Here is a 21075-nt window from a genome sequence, read left to right on the forward strand (position 1 = left end):
AGGGGATTATGGATCCAAATGCCCCAGAAAAACAGGAATTCAGTTTATTGTATAGCAACAACAAGTCATAACTTGCACATTCTTTTTTAGAGATGATGGCCCCCAAAGATCTCCACCCTGAATTCCAAGACAGACGTACATGGAAACCCGAACAGAGCAGCAAACAAGCCCAACTGACAAACATGGATACTAACCTCGCCGATAGCTCTCTTGTAACTCTGTGCCGTGTAGGAAGGAGGGAACCAACATGTTTACGAGAGGGGGGAGGGGGCACAGAGAGAATGGGGTGATGGTGTGGGGTTAAAAAGACAATGTACAGGAAAAGGACAGCGAGAGAGGTGGAATGAGGAAGGAGAGAGAAGCTAAAGTTAGTACATCAATCTGTCAGAGGAAGGAAACAGGTAGAGGATGAAACCAGGTGAAAAGAACCGGAGGTCAACACTAATGTTAAAGGTGCTATAGATAACATTCAGCCACTAGATGTTGCACTAAAGCAGAAGCATATGATTTATCCAATCAGGTGCGTTACATGTGGGGGAAATGGGAAGTAGGGAGGGGATACATGGCCTGCAACATGTTCATTTTGGACTTGCAACATATATATATATATATATTTTTCTTATATAAATGAATCAATCAATATTTTTGGGGGGGGAAGCAATACATTTATTTAGCATCTTTCTAAAAGCTCTGTGGATGCATTATATTGTATTATTATCATTTCATTTTGTTTTTATAAATAATTACTCTACATAAATATGTTATCTACAGCACCACCTATAAACTATATATTACCAGTATAATTTTGACTTCTCAGAGATTTGCCCAGTCTTTAACTAATGTTGTGTTCGTAGGTGTATGGGGTGTGTTTTAGCTAAAATTATCTTACTAAACACCAGTCACACTGACATTGATGTTGAAAAAGGGTAGAAAACACCCTGAAAGACTTGAATGTTGTTTGAAAGTCACCAGGCATGTAGGTAATTCACCACTGAGAAAAACACTAGGTCGTATAGTTTCTAAAATTTTACTGTACTGTGGTGTGAATAATAATTTCGTAAGGTAGGCTGATATCAGCTGAAAAGCACACAGTATACACCTACAAACACAATGTGTTAAAGACAGGCATGATCTCCAGTAATGAGATGTACAAATTAGACTGGAGGTGAACATTTTCCACAGACTCATGCAGACATTGTCTCAGAACAACTTTTACAGGTGAGAAGTGGAGAGCCAGTATAATGTTTAGTAATAAGAGAGTAGGTTATATGGGGGGGTGGGTGTACACTTACAGCAGGGCGACTAGGACGGGACGAGGTACGAGACTCTCCTGGCTTGTGCCGGCTGTCGTGGGATAGAATAGGAGAGTCCATTTTGGAGGAACCTGAAAACAACCATCGTCATTAGGGCGTGTGTGTGTTGGCAATAATCTGATATATACTTTTAACAAAAGCAGAGTTATATGTACCGTAAAACCACAAAGCAGAGATATATAGATATATGTACCATAAAACTTCTAATAAAAGCAGAGTCCCAAATAGACGCATGTCCCAAATAAAGGCTTTGTGTTTTTACGTGTTAAAAATAATAGGCAGGTCTCAATTAGAAGCCCGGTCTACATTAATTGTTTATCTGGTTGCTATTGACGTTGCAAAGCACGTTATGTGGCTTCACCTGAGCCTCCACTATGTCACCAACATCTTTATTCAAATCACATTTCCTCATTTAGCAGGTTACCATCAATCTTGGTATCCAAGCTGGTGGAAACACTGTATAAATGGAAAGAGCAGGAGCTATGTCTTATCAGCCATCTTTTCCTAAGCACCACTGGAGATCTGGTGCAGTGAAGTGTAAATGCTGGTACATGTCATACAAGTATTCATACATATTTCCCATCTTTGCCGAGCAATATTTTTGTGCAAAAGGAAAAGCAAAAGTTGGGATGTTAAGCTAGAATGTTGTGTTCATTCATAGGTTGAGTACTATATTATCTAAAGATGGTAAGTTAAAGTGTTGTGTTCATCCATAGTTAAAAGACAGTAGAGGTTGAGTACTTTATTATCTAAAGATGGTAAGTTAGAGTGTTGTGTTCATTCATAGTTAAAGACAGTAGAGGTTGAGTACTTTATTATCTAAAGATGGTAAGTTAGAGCGTTGTGTTCATTCATAGTTAAAGACAGTAGAGGTTGAGTACTTTATTATCTAAAGATGGTAAGTTAGAGTGTTGTATTCATTCATAGTTAAAGACAGTAGAGGTTGAGTACTTTATTATCTAAAGATGGTAAGTTTAAGAGTGTTCATTCATAGTTAAAGAGGTTGAGTGCTTTCTGGTATCACATTCACACTCCCAAGTGATTTGGATATACAACTGCAAATACATGGGCTGTCTGAACATTTTAAAAACAAAGTTATATGGTTCTTCTGTGCAAGGGTCAGAAGGTCATTATGCTAAGAAAGAAAAACTGGATTTCCTATGAGTGTGGAATGGCGTTAGGGGCCAGAGGGGACTCACTGAGGATACGATGCCTCTCTAGGGAGCCAGTTTGTGGCAGGTTGGACATGATGCTCATGCTATCTCCTCTCTCCCAGCGGTCGTTACGGCTGAGGTCTGGGTTGCTGCCAGGGTATATATGAGAAGACAGATCCGTTAATCTCATTTCAGGCATCCGATATCCCAACACTTAAGAAGAGGGTTATATACACCCAGGGGAACATCTCATGTGATAGTGTCCTTTGTACATTACCTGGCTCTCACAGGATGCCTTATGCCAGAGGTGAGGTTGGTGTTAAGAGCCGTGGCGATGGAGGCCGTCCTCTGGGGAACCTGTGCAGGACAACGTCAAATTAATAGAACTGTCTGGGGCTAAAGACACTCTGAGTGCATAATAGTAATAGGATGTTGTTGGCTAATCGATTCGTTGATTTAATTTCAAATCAAATCTGTAATATCGTGTTTCCCACATGCAGACAGAAGAATGTCGTAAAACAAGACCGACGACAGACTGGTGTCTGTGGCAGTGGGACACAAGTGGCTTCTCCAGGGCTCTCTGACCCAGGGACACAGGCAGAGATGATACAAACTAGGGCTGCACGATTTGGTGAAAGAGTGCGATTGTGATTATTGTGGACAATATTGCGGTTGCAATATAATAAATAAATGGTGTCATGAGTCTACTTGCTTGGTTATCAAGGAAAATATCAACTCAAACATACAAACTTAACCACATGCGATTTTTACATTTAAAAAAATAAGACTGTCAATATTAACTTGTACATTTTTTTTATTCTTTTTTTAAATCTTTTAAACAATTAATCACGTTACCCTTTTTGACCCAAATAACTTCCCATAGTTACTTTGATTTGTGACCAGACATCCTGAATCACATGCACCACAGGTAGAATAGTACTGTGACCAGACATCCCCGGAATGTCTTATTTCATAATACAAAGTTTACAAATGGACTTTTGGATTCAACCAAGTTGTATACAGTACATATGGTTTTTCCCAGCGGAACACAAGTTACTTAACGTTACACAGGTCAAGCTATGCACGCTTAGCTTGCTAACGTTAGATAGCAGTGTTGATAAGAAGGAGCTGTCTGCCAACAAAGACATTGTTTCAACAAATGTATTCACAAATTGGAAAACCATCCAAACATTACTGAAGACTACCGTGACCAGTAAGTAGAATGATTACTTTCCCTAACCATTGGCAACATTATGTGCGCAAATATAATGCCTATACCCATATATACACACGTCTCTTTAACGGCTTGGATTTGAACATTTAATGCAAGAAGTCACAGGCTCTCACTCGCATACATTCAGGGTGCACACACACACACACATTTATTTAATTAAATCGCAAATCACAGTATTTTCTGCGGGTACGCATTCCCCCCCTCCATTTAAATTTTTTTTATAGGAAATTAAAAAATGTCCACCCACACCACTGTTTTAGAAAATCTCTTCGTCCACATAACAACGCAAAAACTATTTAAAAACGCTCACGTAAGCATACCAGGCCAGTAGGTAGTGATAAAGTGTCATAAGACTTGATTATCAAACACCAGAGAAGAACATTAGGAGCATGCGTATTGGGCTTATTCTTGCACGTTGGGATAATGGCACACGCATGACGGTGTAATGATGTAGTAAATCTAGGTTGCCTTTAAATTAAAAACTGAGTTTTGAAAGATTCTCCACACTGGAAGGCGTTTTCCAGTGACATTAAAATGCAGTTTTTATGTTTTGTGTAGGCTAAAACACAGAAAATACTTTGTGACGCAGCACTGCCTGGTTCAACCAGTAGGGAGAGTCGAGTTACACGGTGGAGAGAGGGATAACTGATCACGCTCGACATGAGGTGAACTATCGTTTTATATCATAATACATTTTAAATGGAAAATAAAAAATACTACATTATATACGGCTGTGGTTTACTTCATTGAATTAATTAGTCTGAAATTTTTATTGAGTGGAGCGCACCGCTGTGTGTGTGTGTGTGTGTGTGTGTGTGTGTGTGTGTGTGTGTGTGTGTGTGTATCGCAGCATCATCGAGCGACACTACAGACATGGACATATTATTTTGCAATGTAATGATTATGATTTTCTGTTGATTATCGATTAACGTGCATTTTTTATGGATAATCAGCTGAGATGTACTGTATTATTATTTACGTTGAGACAACCCAGCAGGCAAACGATTGAATACAGCTGTGAAACGGGCCATAACGTACGTGTTATTATTATTTTTTTTTATTATCTTTTTCCCCCTCCTTTTTTCTGATTTTTCTCCCATCCCACTGTTAGTCGTTATGCCAATTCCCAACCCCCTTCCTGGTTGTTGCGCACTCCCCCCTACTGTTGGTCCGAGAGGCCGGAGACTGTCACATACTTTCCTCCGACGCATGTGCAGCCAGCCGGCAGCCAGCCTGGCAGCGCAGATTCTCACCGGGAGAGTGTAACGTGTGGAAGGTCACACTACCTCCAGATCCTACCCTCGCTGTGCAGGCGCCCCGACCGAACTGTAGGGGTCGCTGTCCACAACGCCTGTACGTTAATGCCAAGCAAGCAGTGCAAAAATGCTTCCGCATTCGTCACCGCACGCTAGTGCGGTAAAGCGCCCTTCTTTTCAGACAAATGCTACCGTGCGTGCACCGGCGGCGGCGTGCTCGCTCAGGTGCGTGCGTGCGCCGGCGTGCTCGCGCGAGGTGCCCGCGCATGCGACACGAGCGGAGCTCAATATATATAAGTCACCGCCCCTTATTCAGTATCCAACAAATAGCTCAATTGGCTAGGACACATGGCTGTGGATCCTATGGCTTGTTTGCTGGCGAGTTCGAATCCCATCGAAAATATTTTTTAACGTGATTTTTTTTTAACGTGTATTCTTTCGCCGATTAAGGTTAGGCATTGTTTCGGAGTTGGTTAAGGTTAGAACGGTTAAGTTTAGGCGCTGTTAAGGAGCTGGTTAAGGTTAGAGTTTGTCAAAGAGAATGGCAATATAATTTCTATGGTTAAGGTTAAGGTTAGGCATTGTTTCGGAGTTGGTTAAGGTTAGAACGGTTAAGTTTAGGCGCTGTTAAGGAGCTGGTTAAGGTTAGAGTTTGTCAAAGAGAATGGCAATAGACAGCCTATTTCCGCGAAAATGAAAGGCGCATTACTGCATGCCACTACGGTAAATTTTTGCACTGCTTGCTTGGCATAAAGCTACACGCGTCCACAACACCCAGGACCCACCCATCAGCTTTCCCACCCCTAACACTGCCAATTGTGTTAGTATTGAGGGATTTGGGGTGCTTTTTCAATGTATGTGATGTATAGATTGGGGAAAGATGGTAGCATCTAACGGTGCCAGGTCAGAGAGGGCAGAAATGTGTTTGGCGTAGCAGAGGTTGGTTCAGAACGGTGACCAGTGGATTGAATACACTGCCAGCGAGGGTGTTTGTTGACATTCCTTGGAAGAACATCTGAGATAAGACGGAGTGTCTCCCAGAGCGAGGGAGAGGGGTGACCTCTTTAATGCAACAGTAGAGAAACGTTTTGAAGTGTGTGTAAAGGTTAAACGCGGTTGTCATGACAGCGCGTCGCCTGACAACCGGAAGAGGGGCGGGGCTATCGTTTCTATGACGAAGATCCTATAAAGCTGACAGTGGTTCCGGGTAGGGCAGACTAAAATCTGACTGAGACTAGGAGGGAAGGAACCAGGAGAGACTCTTCCTCCTCCACCACGGAGGGGGGGGGGGGGGGAGAATGCCACATCATCATTACAGTAGCTTCGGCTAACGCGAGGAGGGTTATGGAGGGCCAAACAGACGAAGACGTGATACTGGCCAGTTTGATCAGGATCTTACAGTTGGTGCCATGACCCGGATTTGCAAGAGATTAAAACAACGGGAACAGTTGGTTGTTGATGACAGCCGGATTTGCAAGAGATAAGAACAACGGATAAAGACTTTTTCAATAATGGGGCGACAGTGGACAACAGTCATCAATGTGTGGGAGAATCATGATCGAAGCAAGGCCGGCCAGCCCTGGGAGAGAGCGGCGAGTCGAGCGGTCAGGAGGCGAACCAGCGCTGTAGGGGAAACATCGCTCCGATCAAAAATGTGAGTTCACTGTGCACACGGTTGTTTTGATCTTTTAAGCCAAATAAAAACGAACAGATAGTGCATACGTAAACGTAAACATATTTAGTTTGACATGCCAGCTGTAATAGTGTGTTTGAATAACAGCAGAGCGGCACAGTTTTGTTTTGAAAATCGAAGGTGTTATCTGAAAGGGAACCAAAACAGTCATAGATGACGAAAGAAAGCAAAATAGGGCAGAAGGAGCCATAATGAGAGAGATGAGGAGAGGGGGGGGTGCTGAATCAGATCGAAAAATTGTTGATGGCGGGACTGTTTTCATAACAGAAGGAAAGTCGAAAGGAGATTGTACCAGTGTGTATTATGTCCGATCAGGCAAGAGTATTAGTCTGAGAAAGCGTCCCCTGATAATGGATAGGAAAGAGAGGAAAAACAGCGGTGTTTTTAGGCCTTGGAAGGAAGGGCAGCGTTCGTTTGTTGAGAGAGTAGCCATTTGCACCGAATCAAAATGGCCGCAGAGCCACGAGGGGTTTAGAATCAGGAAGTGACACGTCACCTACAATCCTCTAGACTGAGTTTTGGCCGCCATCTAGGGGGGCAGTGGGATAATACAAGCAAATGGAGGAGGAGGAGGTCGCCACCTAGTGGCGGAGGGGGGTAGTGCTGGGGAGTTTCCATTACCCATAGGGGAATATTTAGAGTTTAATTCAATTAAGGAGTTTAATTGCAGAGGGGGGGGGGGGGGGGTAGTGCTGGGGAGTTTCCATTACCCATAGGGGAATATTTAGAGTTTAAGTTAATTAAGGAGTTTAATTTTTTCAAAATTACCAACTGCTTGTGTGTATACACGGTGGTGTATGTGAGAACTTTGTAAAGGAACTCAAAGTGTGGTATAGAGCGACGGGACAGCTCCAGGGCGACGGTAGACAGCCCCGTAGGGTATATAGAGCGACGTGACAGCCCCGTAGGGTATAGAGCGACGGGACAGCTCCAGGGCGACGGTAAACAGCCCCGTAGGGTATAGAGCGACGGGACAGCTCCAGGGCGACGGTAGACAGCCCCGTAGGGTATAGAGCGACGGGACAGCTCCAGGGCGACGGTAGACAGCCCCGTAGGGTATATAGAGCGACGTGACAGCTCCAGGGCGACGGTAGACAGCCCCGTAGGGTATAGAGCGACGGGACAGCTCCAGGGCGACGGTAGACAGCCCCGTAGGGTATAGAGCGACGTGACAGCTCCAGGACGACGGTAGACAGCCCCGTAGGGTATAGAGCGACGGACAGCTCTGTTGTATGGTAGATGATAGTACGAGTACGTATGTGAGTTAGGGGCAGGGAACCAACCTGCTCTGTTGTATGTTAGAGCGATGCTCGCTTGTATGTTATTATCATAATAATAATATTGATATACAGGTTAATTGAATAGTTTATTATTGAATGGGTTAAATAAGAATTGCAGAGAGAGATGAGATGCGGTTTATTAAATAAGTTTAATTATGAAATAAGAGGGAGTTCGATCTCCAGTGGGGCCTTCTCACACCTAATAAATAGGCAGAGTCTTGAGGGGACACGTCACCAGAAAGAACTGGCGCGCGCTGGGGGTCACCCGTGGGACAAACGTAGAGCGCCGAGTGGGTATCGTTTAGCTGCTGGTGTCACGCCGGAAGACAACAAAACAGGGAACAGCCCTGTAGGATTAGATATGGGTGTTGAGAAGGTGGGGGACTAATAGAGAACAAATAGCGCCATGGGCTGTAGGACACTCACACCGTCCAACACTCTGAAAGGGCGTGGCCATGGCAGGGGCTTGCAGAGGAAAAAATATATAGAGAACGAGCTGCAGGCCCAAAGCCTCTGTAGACTAATAGAAAACACAGGGTCGAGTGTACAGAAAAACTGCCGGCGTGGTGTTTCTGCTTTCAGAGTCTGGAGAGGGCCGACGGCGGTGGAGATGAGCCTCAACCAAGATGACCGACAGGGCGGAGATGACCGACGGGGCGGAGACGGCCAACGGGGCGGAGACGGCCGACGAGGCGGAGTCCAGCGGTCGCAGGCGGTGTTTGCCCAGGGGAGAACGAGGCGGACATCGGAGGGGGTTTCCCTGCGGAGACGCTGTTTAGAGAGCGTTTTGAAACAACAGAGCACGGGCGGTGAATCATGGACAAACAGGGACTTCCTTTCAGAGTCAATCAGGAGATCGAGAGACGAGACAACAGCGAGAAGTCCGGTGTTCATTGATTAGGAGTATGAGATATAAATGGAGGATTCATATAGAAGATATATGTATAGAAGGATATATATATATATATAGAAGGTTGGTAAGAGGGAAAAGAGTAAAACAACAGGATAGAATTATTGGGAGCAGACAGAGGAGCTCCAATTGTGATGAGTCGTTGGATGTTGTTGGTTTTGGTGGTCGGTTTCGGTTCCCTTTGTGCACAAAGGGGGGCGCAAACAGACATCAGGCAGCAAGATCACTGGGTTGACCGTGGGCCGTCTTCGTTTCTTGTGCACGAGAGATGGGGTTGGTTTGCTTCAACCACAGGCTATTTTTGGCATAATTAATTAAAAAAACCGAATAATGATTTATGATTCTTAAGGTTGATTAAGAATCAAAGGGGGGAATGAGGGATTTGGGGTGCTTTTTCAATGTATGTGATGTATAGATTGGGGAAAGATGGTAGCATCTAACGGTGCCAGGTCAGAGAGGGCAGAAATGTGTTTGGCGTAGCAGAGGTTGGTTCAGAACGGTGACCAGTGGATTGAATACACTGCCAGCGAGGGTGTTTGTTGACATTCCTTGGAAGAACATCTGAGATAAGACGGAGTGTCTCCCAGAGCGAGGGAGAGGGGTGACCTCTTTAATGCAACAGTAGAGAAACGTTTTGAAGTGTGTGTAAAGGTTAAACGCGGTTGTCATGACAGCGCGTCGCCTGACAACCGGAAGAGGGGCGGGGCTATCGTTTCTATGACGAAGATCCTATAAAGCTGACAGTGGTTCCGGGTAGGGCAGACTAATATCTGACTGAGACTAGGAGGGAAGGAACCAGGAGAGACTCTTCCTCCTCCACCACGGAGGGGGGGGGGGGGGAGAATGCCACATCATCATTACAGTAGCTTCGGCTAACGCGAGGAGGGTTAGGCTAACGAACAGGCCTGAACACTATTGGACTGAATCACAAAAGGACGATAGACGAACACACCGAAAGATCATTAGAATAAACTCTTCAAGGACGATACAATTTGATAACATCTGACAACATCTGATTATGAGGTTCTGTTTATAGCAATAAAACAACGCTTTTCCTCATAAGGTATCTCACGGTGTCGAAGTGTCGAATTCTTACGGAGGTGGAGAATTAGTATGGTTTATGGATTGCACTAACGGGGGAGATAGGGATCTTATCTACCAGTATCGGAGACGTCAGGAGAGCCTCAGCCATTCTCTCTAAATACTATGTGTATATTTCTATCCGTTTGGTTAATAAAACTTTATTAACTGAACCTCGGTTGACTGAGAACATTCTTCTTCAGGATATCCACGAATATCCCACAGAGCGCACCGCTGTGTGTGTGTCATTGAGCGTTGCACACTACAGACATGCACATATTATTTTGTAATGTAATGATTTTCTGTTGATTATTTAACTGTTATTAGTACAGTAATTGTGTGGTATTTTCGATTAACGTGCGTTTATTATGGATAATCAGCTGAGATGTACTGTATTATTATTTACGTTGAGACAACCCAGCATGCTGCCCCGAAGACCCGCCTACTCTGCTCTGTGATTCGCAGACACACAGACAGCATGCATCTTCGTTGAAAAATAACCGTGATGCATGCAGCACATTTGTATCAAAAACACTTTACCTTGTGATCCCCAACCTGCAATATTAACGATGCTGGCACAATTTTCTAAAGATCGAGGTCGTACACAAAACAGTTCAGTGGATAGTATGACAAAAATAATAATAATTGATCAAGATAGTTAATCAATCAAACACTACACCATCCCCTTAACACTTTGTATGACACTCACAGCTTTTCTCGGGTTTACCCCCCCGACCGCTGAATGCCACGTCACGAGTATTCTCGTTTTTTTTTTTTTTTTTTTTCTCCGCGTTCTGAAATCATATTGCATCAAGCGAGCCTACCGTTGGAGATCCAGGCACCGCCGGCGCTCAGATGTGAAAAAAGCGCCCCCTATCGTCTCCCAGATGGTAAATCACCCTTTTGGATTGGACTCAATGAAAATGAATGGGAGAACGGATTTCTGACTCCACATTAAAATGGCTAAAAAAATAAATAAAAAATCTGCCGAAGGCATTCAAAAATAAATTATTCTACCCAAATAATGACCAGAAGTAAGTCCTTAATTTTTCTTTCCTCCTTATGTTTCTCAGGCCAGGTGGCCCATTACACCATGAGCCCATCTCCCGTTTCCAAAATGCATTACAGACTGTTTGAAAAAGCTGTTTTGCTATGATAATTGGTAATGAAATATCAAAATAATGTTCAATAAGATGTACTTGTGTTTAATAAGTTGTTTTATTCAGAAGTTAACACAAATAAATAATATTACCAGTACAGTACAGTATCTAGCACACTCTCAGGAGCAAAACAGAAAGAAGCATTTCAAACTTGAACTATGTGACATGGCTTGACTCAATCAGTCCTATCTCTATTTCTCCTTCTTCCACCAGTCACTCATGCAGACCAGCTTGTTTTATGTAGCGGTGTCTACTTATAGTGCCTATAATATTTTTCCCGTTGGGTACCAGACAGGGCCAAACCCTGCCAATGCAAATCAACTGCTCCAGTGGAGTTGCTCAGTGGCCAATGGTGTCAACTGTGGTTGTACTGGGCAGCTCCCAGGTGTGAATGGAACTGTGTGAATGTGAAGCAGGGTGTCCAGCTCTAATATTAGGGCTGTCAGTTTATCGCGTTAATTAGATTAATTAATTACACAGCAAATTATCGCGCTATGAAAATTAACTCAAAATGTATTAAAAATAATTTTTTTTAATAATTTTTTTTTTAATCTCATTCATTCCATAAGAACGTAGAATACACATTTACAGACTTTTTTATATGGTCCATTTGCATGTTCTTGGTATCTGATTCTAGGGACATCTATGGATCTCAGGGAATGTATTCCCAGTGTCAGAAATACTGTGTCTGTTACTAGGCTTCAGTAAATTATAATGGACCAAATGAGAATATCAATTAATTTTTTTGTATCTTTGACTGTGAATAACACTATGCTCAAATTGACCAGACCTGAAAAATATAAGCTAATTAATAGATGGAAGATGATTAAACAGAAGGTTTTGTAGATACAGTACTGAATTCTGCCATCCGGACACATCCAATTTGAAATATGATTATAGAATATAAGGCATAAAATGGTTATGCGATTAAAATGAGATTAATTAGATTAATTAATTACAAATCCTGTAATTAATTAGATTAATTTTTTTAATCGCCTGACAGCACTAATATATATATATATTATAATTAATAAAAAAAAAATCCAAAGCTTCTAATTAAAATCGAAGCTCGGCCCCGAAGCTTCGATTGCCAAAAAAAAGCTTTGAAGGTCAGCCCTACTTAGATCCTTCCCTTGCTGTGCAGGCGCCCCGACCGAACTGTAGGAGATGCTGTCCACAGCGACCCAGACCCACCCACCGGCTTCCCTCCTGCTGATTCTGCCAATCGAGCCAGTATGACGACAGCCGGCCAAGCCGGAAGCAACGCTGACAGCTGGATTCGATACCAGTGTCTCTTGCGTTGGTGACGAGCGCCTTGTCCGCTGCGGTTCAGATCTGGAGATTCAGCGGGCATTTTGACCCAATTAATCCCCTCTGCTTCAATGCAAAGTCGTGCAGCAGTGTGTTTTGGGTCATTGTCTTGGAAGAATCTGTGTCGTCTCCCAAATGTTGCCTGTATGTAGGGGCCGGCCGCTGCCTTGAGGATCGATTCCTCAAAAAACACTGTCCATTATCCCATCGAAAATTACCAGAGGGCCTGCGCCCATTCTGGAAATCGCTCCCCAAACATGCAGTTTCAATTGGTGTTTTGGGGCTGGTTTAACCATACGATGGCATTTCTTGGAAAAGCACTGTCTAGCAAAATGTTCGAGTGCCACAGTGCTTTCGTCTGTGAAGATCACGTCATGCCACGTTTCACATATGTCACGCCATAGGTGAGCTTGTGCAAGTCTTAATTCTAAAAAATGTCCCCTGATCATTGGCCAGAATTTTGTCTGGCCATATTTCCAGCCAAGACGTCTACGCGCTCCCTGTATCGCACTCAGTCCGACACGGACACCAAACACGTCATCCAGCTGTCTCTGAACTTGTCTTGCAACCATGCAGTCGCGGGCCTTGGTCATCTCGTCAATAGAAACCATGACATTGCTATAGAGAAAGAAAAATAAAGGAAATTAATTAACTGAGTTAATGAACCTACAGTAGCTATCTGTCAGCACAGAATGAGCATAATTGTGAAACGGCAACATATTATTTCACTACTGTACAGTATGTGCTACTGTAATATCGATAGAACAAATACTTACTCAGACAATTTAGGTGGCGCTCTAGCTCGTGGTTCTTTCCTTTTGTAATGTCACCAAACTGTGCTCCTTGTAACGCTGATTCCGACCGATGCAAGGTGTTGCTGAATTCGTTTTGTAGACATGCCTTGAGATCGAAGTCTGCGCACATCTCTCGAGTGTTGTCTGCGAATTTTTGCCATTTTGGGCAGCAACACAACATGACACTGTACTATAACACTTTATATAAAGTACAGTAGTGGATTGATCTGATTGGTCTGATAACATGATTGGAGCAAACAGATGGATCATTGATTATGCGGCCATTAGTATGCGGCAGATAGATTTGAGTCAATCCAGCCCTCTCTTGCATGAGGTGTTAATAGGTGTTACATTCTTCATACCAGCGGCCATCAGGCTCCACAACAGTGGGCAGGGACTGCTGCCAGACAGTTTAAAGACGCATTTGACACAAAGAATCCTCCCCGCCCCCTCTCCTTCCCACCATGTCTCTCTCTCTCTCCCTATCTCTTCCCAGCTATGACTTCCCAAGCAAATGGAATGCAACATGAACATTTTAATGAACAGATTGCAGAATGGGTACAGTACACAGCTCAATACACACAATTGTTAAGGGGATGCAGACCAGAGAAAGACTTTCGTCTTGTTTACATCAGGGTCCCCCATTTTCAATTCATAATGTACCTCACAATGTGAACAGTGTTCTCAGGGCTGCAATCAAGCATGGGACCCTGATGTAAACAAGACGAAAGTCTTTCTCTGGTCTGCATCCCCTTAACAATTGTGTGTATTGAGCTGTAGTGTACTGTACCCATTCTGCAATCTGTTCATTAAAATGTTCATTCATTCATTCAAGGCCACCACTGATGTCATGTGTCCAGGCAGGCCTCAGGTACAAAATTATAAAATGTTGGCCCTGGCCAAGTCCGTCTATGAGAGGATGTTCTTGTGGATGGTCATCCGTATCAACCAGACGCATTTAACACCAAGAATACTCCCTGCCCCCTCTCCTTCCCACCATGTCTCTCTCTCTCTCTCTCCCTATCTCTTCCCAGCTATGACTTCCCAAGCAAATGGAATGCAACATTAGCATGTGTACTGTGATACACTGTGTTATCCCAACAACTAATGAAACTCCATTAAGCTGGAAATGTGCCAGTCATTCCATTCAAAATAAATGTCTAATGACTGCACACCAGTGCCCCTCCCTGCCTACCCCCAAACTATTTAGACATGAAACTATACAGTGACAATGGAAATACCAGAGCCAATGGCCCAGTCATATGTAATAAGCATTTGTATAGAAAGTGAGATACAGTACAGTGATGGCCACATCAACCTCATGATAGATTTGAGTCAATCCAGCCCTCTCTTTCACGAGGTGTTAATAGGTGTTACATTCTTCATACCAGCGGCCATCAGGCTCCACAACAGTGGGCAGGGACTGCTGCCAGACAGTTTAAAAATGTACAAATATCTCTGATTTTGCCCTAGTACTTTTCTTCTTGGTCTGTTAAAATTGTATAATTTTGTACCTGAGGCCTGCCTGGACACATGCCATCAGTGGTGGCCTTGAATGAATGAATGAATGAACATTTTAATAAACAGATTGCAGAATGGGTACAGTACACAGCTCAATACACACAATTGTTTCGTCTTGTTTACATCAGGGTCCCCCATTTTCAATTCATAATGTACCTCACAATGTGAAACAATTTTGGCCCTGGCCAAGTCAGTCTATGAGAGGATGTTCTTGTGGATGGTCATCCGTATCAACCAGACGCATTTGACACCAATAATCCTCCCCGCCCCCTCTCCTTCCCATCATGTCTCTCTCTCTCTCCCTATCTCTTCCCAGCTATGACTTCCCAAGGAAATGGAATGCAACATTAGCATGTGTTAAAAAAAAACTTTGTAGCCCGTCTGAGAGTAACTTTGCTTTAGCTCTGTACATTATTTGCATAGTTTTATAATAAACCAAATCATTATATGTCCTGCAAAAGTGTATACCGTATATTATACTTGTTACCAAAATAGACTATGCAATGGTCATTTCAGCATAACCCCTGTGATTTGGACAGTCTAATCTCCTTCAGTTTAAAGCCCCAGAATATGTCCCTTTTTTCACAGCCTATAATGTTGGCAGGTATAGATTTCAAAAGTATGTCAAATAAAAGGCATGATCACATAGCTTGTTTAGAAGGTTTGGTTAAGTTAACAAAAGTAACTATTTCAATTTTGATTCAGACCATTTCAAACAAACTAAGGTGTGAAAGAGCTTTCGGTTTTAATATTTGATTTGATTAAGGGGCGGCTAAGTGACGCAGTGGGCAAGGCGCTCGCCACTAATGCAGGAGATTCTGGGTTCGAGCCCAGCTCTCGGCATTGCTACCAGCTTGGCTGGTCGTTCATACTAACACAATTGGCAGTGTTAGGGGTGGGAAGCTGGTGGGTGGGGATCGGACGTTGTGGACAGCGACTCCTACAGGTCGGTTTGTGCGCCTGCGCAGCAGAATCAGGAAGCAACAGGGGCGGCGTGACCCACCCACGCAGACCCTCACCGCTGAGAGATCGCGCTGTGCAGGTGAAAAGATGCGACTGCTGCCTCCTCGTGTACCGGAGGGGACACGTGATGCAAGGCTTCGTCCACATTGCAGCCGGCTTGTGGGAGGCATGGCCTAACAACGTTCGAGACAGGGGAGGGTAGAATTTGACAATACGAAATTGGGGATGGCAGAAAAACGGAAAAAAATGGGGAGAAAAAGTAGATAATTTTTTTTTATTTGATTTGATCAGATCAATTAAAATGTATTGTCATTATACAGCACAAGTATAGTACAATGAAAAGACGTTTAGCATCTAACCAGAGTGCAAATGTAACAGTAAAGTGCAATAGTAATATACAATGTACAGTAGGGGTGGGAATCACCAGTTTCATCACGATACGATACGATATTGATTCTTTGGACAACGATACGATATTTGCCGATATCACAAAGTCTGCCACGATACGATACGATTCGATTCAGGTGCCTGCGATCGATATGAGGCAATATTATGTGCCCATTTAACACAATCAGTAACATTTAGATCAACTAAAAAAAGGCTACGGAAATATCAATTGATGTTTTTATTTTTTAGCTCTTCCAGACATTTAAATGAAAAACAATATATTGTTTTTAATACAAATAGACCTCCTGTTCACTTTTTATATATTGAGCTTTAAACTTTAAGTAAAATGTTTTGGAACTCACAACACGCAAGCTAAAACCCCTTCCTCTCCCAAACTTCCTACAATTGTTTTATGTTGCATGATGATCATGAATACATTTATTATGTATTCATGTTTAAATATCAACATTATCTGTCCATCCTCAGTAACACACACACACACACACAGAATGCCTCTCCCCAAGTCCCCCACAGAAAGGTAGACTGCCCAGTGCCCCCACCCCTCCCAAGTCCCCTCTCCTCTCTCCTCTCCTCTCACGGTTAGCTGCTTAGCTTAGTTAGCTCACGCTAACGCAACGTTAATTTCGGTATTTAACGCGACGTGGGCATAAAGGAATGGCGAGGATGGAAAGCATGTTTAGATGCATTTGACCCCTTGTGGGGGAAAAAACAACAGGCACTTATTTCGGGCAAAATAGGCGGACTCTGAAGCAATGCTTTCTAACGTCTACACACGGAGCTGCGCTGAGCTAATGTTGTTGTTCCGGCCGGGGGCGGATATGCTCACGAGGGGATTTTCAAAATAAGAATCGATCTTTTTACGTTGCATCGATCCTATTTGATTATTGATAATAGATCGATATATCGATCTGGATCGATGTATCGTCCCACCCCTAATGTACAGGTGATTAAACTGGGTATAAAATATATAAATTATATATAGAGTATAGTTTGCTTTAGCTCTGTACATTATTTGCATAGTTTTATAATAAACCAAATCATTAAATTTCATAATATGAGACTTTATAAACAATGGATTTGTCTCCCATTCTCTAAGTCAACTTCCTGTCTTTTTAACTTTCTGTCTAAGTGCATGTCTATGGCTTGGGGGAAACATGCACTTAGAATTACCAGAAAGGTTTTCGAAATAGTGAAATGTGTTGGCCTCAATATTTTCAAAACAAATTATATGAAAAGGTTATGAAATGAACAAGAATGTGATAAAATATGTAATAAGAACGGAGCTCAATGCATACATTTGATAGAAATCAGTTTGTTTCCCCAATACCAAGATGGCGGCGGTCTCGGGACGTCAGAGTGTCTTCGAGAATTGGTTCGTTGGAGCTTTCGTGAGAGCTCCACCAATGGTCGACTAGCAGCTGCATATACATTTTATTTCACAGCGATAAACTTTTCAGTGTAATCACTAATAGAGTATTCTTACTGAGCACAGATCGAAATGGCAACCTTTTACAGCAAACAACCGAAGGTACTGTATGTTTTTATGCAACAGATTTCTGATTATATGAAATAATGTGATTTGTGTATTCTTCCTGATTGTAGTGTATATTCACTGATTTATTTATGCATAATTTTTTATTTTATTCAGAGATCTACTGTTGATCGCCCATGCGTAATGGCAGCTCCAATAAAAGAAAATCAAGGACAGAAGAAACCTGGGCCTACCTCCAAGCCATCTAAGATTAGCATGGTTAAGAAGAAGGCTGTAAGTATTACATCATAAATCAATATCAATATTGTTCTATAAAAGTAGGACTTCCATGGACTTAATTAAACACTTCATGGAAACGGAGTAACGTGTAACGTTAAGTTCGCTCCGTGCATGCATTGAACCGGAAATGCGAGGACAGGAAGCCGTCATGAAATCGTTGTAGTCATATTGTAGTCTCCTAATAGTCTCCATATTGTAAAATCTTTTGTACACATGATCTCAAGTAACGTTAACGTTATGTCAAGTTCATACTACACTACACGTATGAACTCGACATAACGTTAACGTTACTTCGTTTCCATGAAGTGTTTAATTAGCAGCAATCTGTTGTTGAAAATGTAACGTTCGAAATTGTGAAATGCATTGCATTGAACCGGAAATGCGAGGACAGGAAGCCGTCATGAAATCGTTGTAGTCATATTGTAGTCTCCTAATAGTCTCCATATTGTAAAATCCTAACGATACCCATCCCTATATATAAATGTGCGAATTGGCTATAATAAGGTAATTTATAAGCCTGCTATTCTATGTCATGCACTTGTCCTAATAAACTAATCTACACTGTAGCACGCAACCCTTTGATGAACATCGTTACTCAGCTGATAAGAGTTGTACCCTCCCTGATGACTTGTCGTACAGAACTTGTAAGTCGCTTTGGATAAAAGCGTCAGGTAAATGACTAAATGTAAATGTATTCTATAATAATATTTCAAATTGCATTGGTCCGGATGGGAGAATTCAGTACTGTGTTCACTGTCAAAGATGCAAAGAAAAATCATAAACATTTATTTTGCATCCCATTTTTTCTGTGCAGGCTGCAGTTGTTAGTGCCTCGATGCCGCAGTCCATTGTGGGACCACCAGCAGAGACTAGAGACGCAGCAACACAAACCATTTCTGAGATTTGTAATGGAATTGTCATGTCGCTAGTGGCTAATGTGTTGGACCATAAAATACAAAAATATGTTGCCAGGCTGGAGAAACGGCATGAGGCGACGGAGAAAGAACTGGCCATACTGCGTACACAACTTCAGGCCACAGAGCAAGGCCGTGCTACGTTGGAGAGACGACTTGAGGCCACAGAACATCTGCACGCCACGCAGCTTAGACAGCTACGCAAGCAACAACAACAACAAAACAGACCAAGGCTAGTGGAACCCTCTGTCACTGCTCAGGCTTTCAACCGCCAGCTATTCACACCTTCAAGAGATGAAGGTGCAAGCATGAGCCTTTCGCCGTCTCCGTCACCTCAAACCCCACAGCCTGCAGCGGATGAAGGTCTCAGGATGAGCCTGTCACTGTCTCCGTTCAAAACCCCCCAGCCTGCAGGGGATGATGGTCTCAGGATGAGCCTGTCACTGTCTCCGTTCAAAACCCCCTAGCCTGCAGGGGATGATGGTCTCAGGATGAGCCTGTCACTATCTCTGTCTCCGTTCAAAACCCCCTAGCCTGCAGGGGATGATGGTCTCAGGATGAGCCTGTCACTGTCTCCGTTCAAAACCCCCTAGCCTGCAGGGGATGATGGTCTCAGGATGAGCCTGTCACTGTCTTCGTTCAAAACCCCCTAGCCTGCAGGGGATGATGGTCTCAGGATGAGCCTGTCACTGTTGCCGTCTACGTTCAGAACCCCCCAGCCTGCAGCGCCAGTGGCTAAATGACGAGACGGGTAAATGGTCCCCTTTTGCCCGACATACAACTGCAAAACATTTCAGCAGAGAACGAGCAAAAGTGTTACGACTAGGGCTGACCTTCTAAGCTTTTTTTGGCAATCAAAGCTTCGGGGCCGAGCTTCGATTTTAATTCGAAGCTTCGAATTTTTTTTTTTTCTTTTTTTTCTTATGTTGTGGGACTTGTACAGCACTTTCGTAAACGTTGTTGTTTTTAAATGTGCTCTATAAATAAAGTGGGTTGGATAAATTAATTAAGTAGCCCCTTTCGTGACTGACGCATCCAACAAGGTTTCACTCGGCTGTGTGATTTAATTCAAGGTGGATCGCTGTTGTCGTTTGAACAACTTCAGATTTCATGGGAACTACCAATCCCCCAAATCAAGAATGTTTAAGATGAATGAAGTAAGATTTTGATTATTTGAAATATGGCCTGTGTAGACTAAACTATGCACAGAATTATGTCAGTCTACAAGGTCCGGATTCTACATGGTCCGGCAATGTAGACCTTGTAGACTCCACTACAGACCAATTATCAGTGAATGTTGATGCATTTTTAAGAAGGGCAACTTCCACAAAAAAACAAAGAACTCACCAAAACATCTCAGTAGCACCTTATCTAAATGTTATATTTCATATATGGAGATTCATATTTATTTATGTATTGCATGCATTTCTACATTTTATTTCCTATTTTGTTTATTCATCCCAGTATCTTTCTTTCTTATGTGTGGAATTCTACAAGGTGCGCGCACACACACACACACACACACACACACTTACATTTAGTCATTTAGCTGACGCTTTTATCCAAAGCGACTTACAAGTTCTGTACGACAAGACAGCAAGAAGGGTACAACTCTATCAGCTGAGTAACAATGTTCATCAAAGTGTTGCGTGTTACATTGTAGGTTAGTTTATTAGGACAAGTGCATGACAGTAAGGTTAGTCACGGTTAGATTTTTTATTTTTTTTAATCATTTCAGATAATGGTTGAAGAAGTGAGTCTTTAGTCGACGGCGAAAGATTGGACGGGATTCGGCTGTCCTAACTGGGATGGGTAGTTCACACACACACACACACACACAAATCGAAGTAAAATTTTTTTATTTTATTTTTTTTTAAACTTCGATTTTTTTTTAATGTTCGAAGCTTGTGCCATCGAATCGAACGTTCGAAGCTTCGAAGCATTTAAGACAGCCCTAGTTACGACATTGCTAACAAAGGCAGCAAACCGCGGCCTGATGATTATGCAACTCGAATGTTCATGTTGCTAATTGACTTTACAACCTACCAACTGTGGTCTCAAAAGGTAAATTGGAACGGCCAACAGGGGAAATCTGCCTTACCTTGCAATCTATGACAGTCGGTGATCGATGTAGTTAAACACTGCTATAGTGTTTTATAGTGATCGGGTCAATGAGCGTTTGAGAACCCCGCAGACAGAAGATCCCAGGAAGAAGATTGTGATTTAATTGTTTGTTTGTACTTTTCTTCTTGGTCTGTTAAATTTTTATAATTTTGTACCCGAGGCCTGCCTGGACACATGACATCAGTGGTG

General features: G+C 42.8%; 1 protein-coding gene across 2 annotated transcripts in view; it reads right to left on the reverse strand.

The window, feature by feature from the left end:
- mink1 (misshapen-like kinase 1) overlaps positions 1-21075 on the reverse strand; it is a 255643-nt gene that overhangs the window by 73835 nt on the left and 160733 nt on the right. For both annotated transcript variants that reach the window (XM_084320845.1, XM_084320846.1), the window contains 3 exons: positions 2745-2824; positions 2513-2616; positions 1293-1384 (listed from right to left, as the gene is read on the reverse strand). In XM_084320845.1, the coding sequence (XP_084176971.1) occupies positions 1293-1384; positions 2513-2616; positions 2745-2824 (276 nt within the window). The remainder of the gene's footprint in view (positions 1-1292; positions 1385-2512; positions 2617-2744; positions 2825-21075) is intronic.

The sequence above is a fragment of the Notolepis coatsorum genome, assembly GCF_963971535.1.
Source record: "Notolepis coatsorum genome assembly, chromosome: 8".
In the NCBI taxonomy this organism is placed as follows: Eukaryota; Metazoa; Chordata; class Actinopteri; order Aulopiformes; family Paralepididae; genus Notolepis; species Notolepis coatsorum.